Source organism: Marmota flaviventris, chromosome 6, assembly GCF_047511675.1.
Source record: "Marmota flaviventris isolate mMarFla1 chromosome 6, mMarFla1.hap1, whole genome shotgun sequence".
Taxonomy (NCBI): domain Eukaryota; kingdom Metazoa; phylum Chordata; class Mammalia; order Rodentia; family Sciuridae; genus Marmota; species Marmota flaviventris.
Window position 1 is genome coordinate 77,215,429 of NC_092503.1, and position 13,317 is coordinate 77,228,745.

Genomic DNA, 13,317 nt, shown 5'->3' on the forward strand with positions numbered 1-13,317 from the left:
TGTTATTGTCTGGCTATAGAATTATAGATTCAGATTTTGTTCCCATCAAAATTTCCAGTGTTCTGTTGACAAGTCTTATTATTTGATAAGACCAGTATTTTTTTTGCTTAGTAGAAGATTTTAGGGTCTCCTCTTCATTCCCCAATGTTCTGAAATCAAATGTTGACTTTTGTATGGTATCTTTTCACAGTGCTAGACATAATCTGAAAATTTGTTTCCTTCATTTGTGAGGATTTTCTTTTAGAATTCAATATTTTTTCTCATCTCATTTTTTTGTTCTATATTTCTGCAAAAAGAGTGAATCTCCAGTATAACTCCCTAATTATATGTTTTATTCTATTTTCCTTATCTTTAAGCATATATTTCACTTCTTTATTTTCTTTACCTTTTTTTGGATAAGGAATTGAACCCAGGGATGCTTAACTACTGAGTAACAACATCCCCAGCCTGTTTTTTGAATTTTTGAATTTTGAGACAGTGTCTTGCTAAGTTGCTCAGGACCTCATTAAGTTGCTGTGGCTGGCTTTTCACTTGTGATCCTCCTGCCTCAACCTCCCAAGCTTCTGGATTACATTAGGCATGTGCCACCACACCCGGTTATATTTCACTTCTGATAGTTATTTTCTTCTAATATTTTACCACTTCCTATTCCAACTTTCTACTGATTTTGCTTTTTTTTTTTGCTATGCAAAAAACATCCAAGAAAAAAATTTTTAATTTTTATAACTTCCTCATCCTACTTAATGGATGCAATAGGACCTTATCCATTGATGGACATTTTACTTTTTTTTTTTTTTTTTTTACATTATCTGTATTACTTGACTTTTTATTTATTTTTTTGTTCTTTTTAGATATATATGATAGTATATTTTTACATATTTGTACAAACATGGAATATATTTTATTCTAATTAGGATCCCAGTCTTGTGGTTGTACATCATGTAGAGATTCATTGTGGTGTATTCACATATGTGTACATAGGAAAGTTGTGTCAGATTCATTCCATTGGCTTTTATTCCTATACTCTTCCCTTCCCTTAATTCCCCTTCGCCAAATCCAGTGAACTTCTATTCTTTAACCCTTTTGTTGCATGTTAGCACCCACATATCAGTGAGAACATCTGACCTTTGGGCTTTGGGGATTGGCTTATTTCACTTAACATGATAGTCTCCAGATCTATCTGTTTACCAGTAAAGTCATAAAGTCATTGTTTTTTATGGCTGAGTAATATTTCATTATGTAGACATCCACATTTTCTTTATCCATTCATCTGCTGAAGGGCACCTAAGTTGGTTCCATAGTTTAGCTATCATGAATTGAGCTGCTATAAACACTGATGTGGCTATACCACTGTAGTATGATGATTTTAAATCCTTTGGATACATACCAAGGAGTGGTATAATCATGTCAAATGGTGATTCCATTCCTTGTTTTTTGAGGAATCTCCACACTGCTTTCTACGGCAGTTGTACCAATTTCCAGTCCCTCTAGGAGTATATGAGTGTGGCCCTTTCCCACATTTTCACCAACATTTGTTACTTGTATTCTTGATAATTGCTATTCTGACCAGGGTGACATGAAATCTCAAGTGTAGTTTTAATTTGCATTTCTCTTATTGCTACAGATATTTGCATTTCTCTTACTGCTACTTTTTTCATACATTTGTTGACCATTCATATTTCTTCTTCTGTGAAGCATCTGTTTAGTTCCTTTTCCCACTTAGTGACTGAGTTATTTGTTTTCTTGGTGTTAAGTTTTTTGAGTTCTTTATTTGAAATATAAAATATGAAATAATTGTACATATGTGGGTTTTTCTCTGTGTCATCTATTCTGTTCCATTGGTCTTCATGTCTGTTTTGGTGCCAATACCATGCTGTTTTTGTTACTATAGCTCTGTAGTATAATTTAAGGTCTGGTATTATGATGCTTCCTGCTTTGCTTTTCTCACTAAGGATTGCTTTGGCTATCTACTCTGGGTCCCTTATTTTTCCAGATGAATTTCATGTATTCATTCTATGTATAATGCTGTTGGAATTTTAATAGGAACTGCATTAAATCTGTTTAGCACTTTTGGTAGTATGGCCATTTTGACAATATTAATTCTGCCTATGTATGAACATGAGAGATCTTTCCATCTTCAATTTCTTCTTTTAGAATTCTGTAGTTTTCATTGTAGAGTTCTTTCACCTCTTTTTTTTTCCTGTTTGTTTTAGTCAATTGTGAGTGAGATAATTTTCCTATCTGCCAAACTTTCTAAAATCAAATTTTTTGGGATCTTTATCACATTAGATTTTCTTCACATGACTAGTAATCCTTGGTTCTCTATTCATGTTTAAAAATGACTCTTATACTAATACATTAATACATACAGAGTGCTTATTCAATAAGTGAGTCTCCCCTTTTCACCTTCTTTCTCTCTTCTTTAATATTTCTTTTAATTTATATCACTCTAAGAAATATTATTTCTGTCATTTAGGTAGTTAAGTGGAGAAGTCTCAATTTGAAATCTAAGGATCTAGTTTCAAAGTTTGGACTCTTAAGCACTATGTTAATATTACCTTTCAAAAACAAAAAGTGACGGAATACTGTGTATTCATGTGTAAGACTAAGGACTGGTATGCTTCCCTGTGTGGTGATAGCCAATATTTTTGTTAGGGAACTAAAGTCAGGTCATTTTCCCAGAGAGAAAGCCTCATTCAAATCTCAAATCTCCTACCTGGAGACTATATGGTTTCCTGGCAACTCACTGGAGTGAGGCTAATTTCCATTTTTTTCATTATAGATTGAGTATTCCTAATTAAAAAATCTGAAATCTGAAATGCTCTGAAATCTAACTTATTGAGTATCACGTTGGTGCTTGTTTTAGTCAGTTTTTGCATTGCTGTGACCAAAATACCTGAGAACACAACTTAGAAGAGGAAAAATTTATTTGAGGCTCATTATTTCAGAGGTCTCAGTCCATAGATGGTTGACTCCACTGCTGTGTACTCAAGTTTAGGCAGCATATCATGAAAGAAGGTTGCAGTAAAGAAAAGCTGCTCCCCTCATGGCAGTAAGGAAGGAGAAGGAGTGAAGTGAGGGGGCAACAGGAAGAACAATCCTTTCAGGGCATACCTCATGGTGTTCAACCTCTTTCAGCCACACCCCACCTACCTACATTTACCACCCAGTCAATCCATCAATCTAGGATGAACAGATTAGGCTACAGCTCTCATAATCCAATCATTACATCTGAACATGCATTATCACAGGATTTTTTTGGGGAACACCTCATATCCAAACCATAACAGTATTCAAAAAGTTTCAGATTTTGGATTATTTTAGATTTTTTAGGTTAGGGATGTTCAATAAATATCTGAAATCAGAAAACTCTGAACTCAAGCATTTCAGATAGGAATATTCAACTTGTATGGAGACTTTCCTGAATTTTCCTGCTTTCAGCTTGACATTTATTAAATTCTACCTGTATGAACTTCATGCCCTTGGGTGCAAAAACTCTCTTGACATACTCTTCACAGGGTGAACTTGACTCTCATCTCCTACTGGGGTTGAGTAGGAGAAAGAGATAGTTGCTTTGGTTGAGGAAAAGGGATCTAGAAGGCATCTAACAGATCCTTACATGAACTTTCAGCCCTATACCAGCTTTCTGGCTTTAAAAGTATCTGATAACTTATATTTCAAGACAGTTTTATAGTAGAAATCACTTAACTTCTTGCAGGTTAGCAGTTGAATATCAGCTTTTTCTATTATGTTACAACTCAAAAAGAGTTTTTTTGGGAAAGACTTTGACTATTTTTAAATAATCTAGAGTTTCAATTCTGTTCAATGTGATATCTACTACAGAAACTTCACATGCAAAATAATGTAATTTGGCAGAATTATTTATTTTTATTACTTTAGAAATGGCAGAAGTATGTAATGAGAAAGAAAATTTTAGGTGCCCAAATCACATATTTCATATGCATGTAAATTATTTAATAGTATTATTATTCTAATTTGTTATGATTTATTTCCAATCTAGAATACTCTGAGATTTAAAATGTATAAAGTAACAAAATTTTCACCCAAGCAATTGAGTCAAAACCAACATATGAATTACATTTAGAAATATTAATTAAGCTTTCTCCATATTCTTATATTATACCCTAAATGACTAGCATTTTATAGATACTATATCATATTACCATTTCTATTTAAAATATAATGACAATCTTAATATTATACTAATTTTTCTTTACCTTTTTTTACATAAACATTACTTTTGATAGGAGTCCTGGGTATGTAACCCAGGGCCTCATGCAGGTGCTCTACCACTAAACTATGTCCCCGCCTATAAAATTATATTTTTCATACTTAAATTTTAATAAATACTTATTTTAAAAATTTAGGCAACAAGTCATTATCAAAACTTAGAGATGAAAGTTTGCTTTTCTATCCCATCTCAGCTCCATTATAGCCCATGAAGAATTGAAAGTCATTATGTACTTGCTAAATGAAAAAAATTAGTATGTATTTACCAAGTGAAAAAAACAAAAAAGCACCAAATGGTTAAATACAAACCTTGGTTCGGGTAGTGGTTTTGTTCTGTCTTCTTTCATTCCATACAAATGCAACAGCAGCCATGAAGTGAACTCCATGATTCATTGAAATGGGGCCCAATAATTCAAGGATCTGCTGTCTCAAGTTCTAAAGCAGTTTAAGTAAATGACAAGTGAAAAAATGAAAACAGTAATAACTTGATTGAACATTTAGTCTTTCCTGAATATTATTCAATACTTACATGTTTATTCCCCAAGTACCAGCAAAGAAACTTTTATGTTAAGAATTATAATCATTAATATTTTCATTCTATAAGAAAACAAACTATGTAAAATGGAACTACAATTGGCCAAATGCAAATGAAACCACTGTGATGAGATACTAGAAAAATACAAAATGTGAAATCAAATTATTGTTTGATTAGGGTACTTTTTAAAGCTGGGACATTTTATAATTATAAAACACTCTGTGCTTTATATTCAAGTGAAATAAAACATAAAAAGTACAGTTTAATCTAAACATCAGTTCCTAGATGAAATGTTCTCATGGTTTGCATCCTTCTACTTTCTCCAATTCTTTATATATTCCTATGAATTCCAGATCTATTTGTCAGGTCTACAAGTATGATTAGGTTATTGAAAGATGTCCATTTCACAACTTGACAAATAATGACAACATTCATATAATGTTTAAGTAAAAGTAAATAATTGGAAAAATAGCAGAGTACAAAGAATACTTTTAAATCAATCATTAATCTTATCACTCTGATTTCATCATTTTTAACACTTGAACTTTCTTGTTTCTTCTGCAAACTTTTTTTTAATATAATTAAAAATACAACAATTGTTCAAATACATAATAGCACTCTTTACCTAATAAGAATTCTTCAAAACCAAAACCATTTGTGATTAAATAGTGTAACTCTGAGAGAATACTGTTTAACCATTTCCTTATTTATTGTTTAGAATCTTTCTTTGCATTAAACAATGCTCTAATGAACACTTTACATAACTTTGATAACCTTAGAATTCATTCCTAAAGTAGATTTCTAGGTCAAAGACTATGAAACATTTAAATCACTCTACACGTATTACTAATTAGAATGTCAACTTAAAAAGGAGCAAAGTTATAACATGTGTGAAAAAATTTAGCCTTTTCTTTCTTTTTTTTTTTTTTGTGGTGCTGGAGATTTAACCCAGGGCCTTGTGCATGTGAGGCAAGTACTCGACCAACTGAGCTACATCCCCAGCCAGTGTAAATTACTTTAAAAAACATGTCACACATAAGATAACACAAAAGACCAAATATTGTATTATTCCATTTCCAATAAATACCCACAAAAATCAAATCCATGTATAAGAAAATATTGGTCAAATGGGGATATGAATGGGAACAGGGAGGGAGTGAAAGGACATGAAGAATCTTTTTTGTAGCGAAGAAAGTGTTTGACAATTGAATTGTGATAGTTTTGCAACTTGGTAAGTTTACTAAATAAGTGGATTTGTATATTTGAAAAGGATATGTCAGTTATATCTCAATAAAACTGTTATTTTAGAATTTATGTAGAGTGCCATAAACTACTCAAACTATCCATACATTCTGAATATAATCTTGGGGAAAGTACTCAAATATTAAGACTCTTGAGTGCTACAGATTAAGAGTGAACTGACTAACCTTTGTTGCTCCAAGATTAATAGTGGTAACAGATGCAGATGCAGCAACAGTCATCTTTTCTGATGCATCAGCCTGATGCAGTATGCTCCAAAGCAATGTCACAGAAGACATGATCATGTGAAGAATTGAGAGGATTCCACTGCGTGCTTCAAACAAGTGTTTTTGGTCTATATTGACCAAAAGCTATTAAAGTAGGGGAAAAAACATAATTACTAAGGTTTATGGGTAGGGACTAATGGAACCTCATAGTTTTTAAAAAGCAATCAAATATTTATGTAGTCTTACTTGGTGATACTGTGTAGTTGGATCCAACAAACAATAATGGATAATGGCTGTGATTCCTTCCAAAAGAGTAAGAATCATATCTGGCGGAATAATTGATGCCATCCACAGAGGCCTGAAATAAAATTTATTTATCTGAACAAAGTGCTCTGAAAGCATAGTTCATATTTTATCATTAGTAAATATCCAGCACATGTCAGGCACATGGTAGGTGTTCAATAAATAGTAGATGAATAAATGATTAAAAGAATAAGTTGGGGACTTCTATTTCCTAATCTATTAAATAAGTTGGTCTAAATATACTAGAATTCTTTTCATCTAAAGAATTCTATACAAAATAAATATAGCCAGTGAACCTCTAGCTATTAGGGAATGGCAGACATATCAATATTAAATGACAGTTTTCTTATTGTTTTACATGTAGTAGCTGAGGTTATATTGGAGAAAAGCCAGACACCATACATCTGGCTAATTTTTCACAGATTAATTTTTTTAATTTTTATTTATTTTTTTAAATTAATAATAGGATTTAATTTTTATAAATGAATATGGCTGTCTTTATCTCTATTAAATAAAACATGAAATGTTAACATTGAATAACATGTATGAATGATTGAAAGAATTTAATGAATCTTTATAGTTTATATTTTTGGAGATATTTATTAAGATAAAAGAAAGTTTTTTAAAAATAAACTTTTAAGTTTTTAATAGTGTTAGATTTACAAAATGCTGTGAAGAAGGTAGAGACTTCTCATATATCATATGCCTGGATCCTACTATTATATTATATATTATGTGCATTATTTTTATCTAATATATGGCCATATATAATATTATACATCTTAAAGCATTGCTTTTCAACAATGAAGCAATATTGATACATTACTATTAACTAAAGTCCATGCTTTATTTAAACTCCTTAGTTTTTAATCCACTATCTTTTCTTGTCCTAGGATCCAATTCAGATGTAATGTTTCTTAGACTTTTTTGTCTGTAAGAGTTTTTCACACTTTTCCTTATTTCAGAAGGCCTTTACAGTTCTGAGAATTACTGGTAATTTTTAACATTCATTTTTACTACACAGGTAGTAAAGTCCACCACCAAACCAGGAACATCCAAAACATAAAACAAAATTACATGGGAAAGAATTATTTGTACATTTACTTTCAGCCCAAAATTCATTTGCACTTAGATAACATACCAAATACTCTAAGAAAACTCCTGGCTGAGCTTCCTATTACTTGTGCTAGCTGAACCAAGAAGACTATCAATATTAATTTTAACCCTTGAGGGGAAAAAAGGCCTGTTTTAAGTACTTCTTCTCTTTCTAGATTCTTTTATTGATAATTTTCCTCAAGCTAAATTTTCTTCTTTGTGAAAATGTCACACTATTTTTAACCAACTGAAAACCACTAATTTACTTTAAAGAAATGGTGGTGTTAGGGATTGAGCTTAGGGTATTATGAATGCTAAATACACATTCTACCACTGAGCTACATACACCCTTAGCCCTATTCAAACTGTTACCGACTTTTTGGGCACTTAAAGCATTCATATGTATGAAAAATATCAATGACAACAAAGTTAAAATCAACCCTTACCTACTATCAGATAATCCTGTTTCATATTTGTACTGCTGAATTAGATTATCCAAATTTCTGCACAGCTGTAGAGTCACAGAAACAACCACTCTTTGTAGAACTTTTCCCATGTAAGGCAGAGTAGATGTGATTAAACCAATCCATTGTGGATGCATCTTACATGCACAGTGTTGATGCAAAGCTCGTATCACTGCACAGAGGAACATGCCTTGACACGTAATTGGCTGAGCATGCAAATACTGAAGAGAAGTCATGGGCTGATGGGGACCAATATGCTCCAGGTCGGATACAACAAAGTCAAAACCTGTTTCATTCTCTTCGGGAATAGTCATTACACGGTCTTCTAAAACAATCAGCCTTTGAAGCACCCTAAGAAGTTGTGACTGGAGTGTGCTGCCATTGTCAAATTCATCCTCTGAGAAATTAATAAGGCTATCCTCTGAAAAACCTTCTTCCACAGCCACCATATTTTTACCTGCCATCTTTTCACTATGCCATTTCTGTACACTAAAGATAGATGACAGCAAACAATGAAGAATCACTTTCTGAACTTTACATTTAGATAACATGTCAGAGATAAAACTAGGGAAACCCTTTGCTGAGCTTTCTATTACTTTTGCCAGTTCAGTAAAGAGAAGAGTCAAAATTTCTATACTCATCATCTGCATATTTCGATTGCCTATTAAATCTTGTGCAGTGACTTTGACATGAGTTGGATAATGGCTACGCATGTAATATAAACAGAGGGAAATAAGAATTTCTATGTACATGGAACTCCGGAAGTTATGATTTGAGTCCACTGGAATATGACTATAAAAGTCTTTGCCCATAACAGAGATCCGGTGTCTGGCCAATAGATTCTGAAGCAGAGACAACTGAGGAGTATATGCATTATTTACACTAGTGGTTGAAATGGCATTTACAAAAGCAACAGGGTTGGTTTTCAAGATGGCTTTGATGGCAGAGAAAGCATACAGAGTCCTTGATGAATCATACAACTGGAGATACAGGAGCACGTGTTGATAGAGAGGATGGATATTGAAATTGGGAGATTTCCGTGATCCTGGAGAACCCACATCACTCTCAATTTCAGAAATTTCTCCCTCTCCACAGCTATACCAATTTTCTAAATCCAGACCATCACTAAAGAATACACTGGTTTGTTTGAGTTTTTCATTTGAAGTTTTTTTCTTGTCATCATCCTTTTTTTTTGCAAGTTTTACTTTGGGTTTTGCTCCTGGTTGTTTACCCGATTCCTTAACAATTGTTTCTTTCTCTGAGATTTTTTCTGACAATTTTTCTCTGAAGCTGAATTGGATACTACTGTGACTTCTCTGTCTAGATTTGGTTTCTGTGGAAGCAACAGAAGAATCATGTAGAGTCTGTGTGGTTCCTGAAATACAAGGTGAGGAGCTATTTCTGGAGATTCCATTTGCCAAGCACTCACAGCTTTCCTCTATAGACACAGAAAGAAACTGAGGACTTTCATTTGGCAACGAAGCACTGTGACTCCGCTGACTGGAATGATCTTTACTTTTAATCACCTCCTCACCTAGCTCTAAATCACTACTCTTTGGGGGCAGAGCTTCAATTTCTAATTCAGATGTAACCGATGCAGATTCTGCTTCAAGGCCACTTACAACTTTACATATCAGGTCAAACACTACCTGCTGAACATCATCATCTGGGGAGCTTTCCTTTTGCACGTGAGAATCCTCGTGGGCATTCACATTTTCAGGATCAGCTTCATAACTTAAGTTGTCCCCAGCAGAGGACTGTGAACATCCAGAGTCTGAACTCTGAAGTATTTCTATCTGTTGGTCTGGAAGATCAAAATCAGAAACAACCATTGGAATTGTCTCACTGCTTGTACTCAGGAGGGAAAGTCTGTCACTCAATGGATTAACTGTGAGACTGAAGTTCTCTATTTCATCCATGGTCAGTGGCTTTTCACCATTTCCTTTTGATGTGATGAGTTGAATTTGACTTGCTGGCATGTGACAAAAAATAGTAAAGAAGAAAGTACAAAATGTATTACAATTAATGGAATGTAGAAAGAGAGACTGAATTTGAAAATTTTTACTTAGTTTCATTGTCTATATTTTATTAAAATTACATTTTAACTTTTCATTATTTTAGACCTTTTAAATCAATATGACATAGATGACTACTAATTAGAATTTATTTAATGGTAACAGCACATTTAACAGACAAAATAAATCAGTTTACTTTCTCAGAGGAGGAATTAGCCACACCTCTGGTCAGAGATATTCTTCTACTATGATGGAATTACCTTTAGAGCTTATTTAGCAATCCTGGTTCTGCAAAGGCACTGCAGACATTCCACTGGGAATTTATAGGAAGCCTATAAATTACCCTCTTATCCCTAAAATAAGGCATCCTTTTTACTACAGGTTAAGATTTTATTTTTCCTCCTTGGATAATGTTTCCCTTTAGTTATACTGTTTCTAAGAATTCAAACAGTTTAGTTTATAGTCAAATGTACAAACAGATAATCTCTTTTATTGTGATAAAATTCAACAAATATTTATAAATTAACTATTATGTGTAAGGCCCTAAACTGGGAGACAATGAATTAGAAGGGAAGAAAGAGGCATCATTGCTCCTTTCTAAGGCGTTTAAAATTGGTAGGAGATCACAAATACATTCATTAGTATGCCCCTACAGATACTTTATTGGGAGCATACTATGTTGATGGCATTCTTTTATAAAAGGTAGAGGCCTCAGTGCCATATTAGTATCCAAATACTGTTAAATTCACAATACAACAGATGAGGTACGACACTTGATCTCAGAGGGGAGGTAAGAATTAGACAGACAGGGATTATGGCAGGTAAAGTGCTACCTCCAGGATGTTTTGGAAACAAGCTGGTAGAAAAAGTTCTTAGACTATACAGGTTAAGCAATGGAAGGGAATCTAGAGAGAGGAGTCAAAGTTTTAGAGAAACACACAATGTGGAGTAGAATGATGATTCCATTTACTAGCCGTGAGGCCTTGAGAAAGCTATAGCCTTCTAAATATTAGCAACCTGTTTGGTAAAATAACCTTTATATTATTGATCTCATAGGCTTATTAATCAAGACATATAAATAAGATATGTGAGTCTTTAGTCCCTAAAGTATAATGAAGGGTCATTATCACTGTATAAACAGCATGACTTGATATTTTATGAAGTGTGGACTTCACAGTAATAGTGAATAGTTATCAAACATTTATACCAGGCACTGCACTAAGCATGTCACAATCTAATGTTACCTAGCATGTTTACATCTAATGTTCATAATAAAATCTGAGTAGTGGGTACTATTATTCCCATTTTTTATATAAAGAAAATGATTAATGATTCATCAAACTAAAAAGTACACTATAGGCTTACTATAAATTCTCAGTGGAATGTCTGCAGAGCCCTTGCAGAACCAAGATTGCTAAATAAGCTCTAAAGGTAATTCCATCATATTAGAAGAACGTCTCTGACCAGAGGTGTGGCTAATTCCTCCTCTGAGAAAGTAAACTGATTAAAGACATCCAAGAACTCATTGATGAAGTACATTCTGACAAGGCCATACAGCACTGCTAGTGCATAAGAAGAAATATACCATGGAGAAATCACACATACAATTCTCTTGCCAATCACTGTTGTATTTCACTTTAATAACTAAATTCTAAATAAAGGTGTTCTATTTCCATGTGATATTCACCATTGCTGCAGGCAAAATTCTGCATGAAATGCTTGTCACTCTCACTCTCTTCTCCTGAATAACAGGGAGTCTTATGCCAATAACGTTCTGCTTGTACACGCTGCACTGAAACCCTCTGAGTTTTTGGATGGAGCAGAAGCAATAGCAATGGTTCCAAAACTCTTGCAATATCATGTCTTTGTAGGACTTGGTTCAGCCAGGCTTGTCCCACAGAGCTAGTAGAACCATCAAGACTGTTAAGGCTGTCTAACATGATGAACAATGACCTAAAATAAACACCAATCATTAAAACAAAGAACACAACACCTTTAACTGTAATAGTCTAATTTTTCTGCAATATTATAAATTGTATATCTTATTTTAAATTAACTATTTTAATATAATCACACTTTAAGATAAATTTTGACCACAGCCTTTTTATAATCCTAATTTCAACAGAAATGAAAAAGGAGAAAGTAATTTTTCCCTTTATTATATGCTTGTGTTTTACTACTTTTTTATTACTTTCATAACATAAAGTCTAAAGAATAGAAAAACTATATTTAATTAGTCTTTTTTTAAGCATCATATTAACAAGTACTGAAGCTTCTGCAAGTCATCATTATTTACATGCTAGTCAGTGCTATGCCACTCCCATTCTCTTCAGAGTCAAAATTATAATGCTTAATTCAAGGAAATAAACAACTCAACACTGAATATCTTGTGTACCTCTGGACAAGCAATTTAATTTCTCTGGGCCTACATCACCTTATTTGTAAGGTGAGGAGAGGTAGTTGTCAGGGTAGAGATGGTTATTTGTAAAGAACCTAGATCAAGGCTTAGTTAACTATAGGGGTTTCAATATATAGTTCAATAGTAGATCATTTAAAAATGGTGATGCTGATTGAAAAAGCACCAGTTGAACTAATGTGCACAGAACACACACTGGATCCTAAGCTAGGTTTTCAGAATAGTTGGGTTTGTGGCCACTCTGTGAGACCTTCAGGTAAGACTATTTTATGATAATACATGGTAGTTCCTTGGAAGTTATTGTGTGAGCAAAAATACTCTCAGGTAACTACACAATCCATAGAAGTGGTGTGTCAGTGTTTTCATTCATAGATTTTATTTTATTTTATTTTATTTTAAAGAGAGAGAGAGAGAGAGAGAGAGAGAGAGAGAGAGAGAGAATTTTTTTAATATTTATTTTTTAGTTCTCAGCGGACACAACATCTTTGTTTGTATGTGGTGCCGAGGATCGAACCCTGGCCGCACGCATGCCAGGCGAGCGCACTACCGCTGAGCCACATCCTCAGCCCTCATTCATAGATTTTAATTAGTCCAGTTCATGCAGGAGATTGAGGATAATTGCTTGAGAAACAAACAATATACTATTTATATGCAATTTCACTGAATGTGACTATAGGCTCAAGAAGGCTGTTATCCCTGGCAACTAGAATGGTGCCTGATACATAGTTGGGACTTGATAATGGTCCAATGAAAAGAAGGGATGCTTAAAAAA

General features: G+C 33.5%; 1 protein-coding gene across 5 annotated transcripts in view; it reads right to left on the reverse strand.

Annotated features, from left to right (window-relative positions):
* Dop1a (DOP1 leucine zipper like protein A) overlaps positions 1–13,317 on the reverse strand; it is a 106,810-nt gene that overhangs the window by 24,688 nt on the left and 68,805 nt on the right. For all 5 annotated transcript variants that reach the window (XM_071613236.1, XM_071613234.1, XM_071613233.1 and 2 more), the window contains 5 exons: positions 11,817–12,082; positions 8,097–10,086; positions 6,499–6,610; positions 6,214–6,396; positions 4,561–4,686 (listed from right to left, as the gene is read on the reverse strand). In XM_071613236.1, the coding sequence (XP_071469337.1) occupies positions 4,561–4,686; positions 6,214–6,396; positions 6,499–6,610; positions 8,097–10,086; positions 11,817–12,082 (2,677 nt within the window). The remainder of the gene's footprint in view (positions 1–4,560; positions 4,687–6,213; positions 6,397–6,498; positions 6,611–8,096; positions 10,087–11,816; positions 12,083–13,317) is intronic.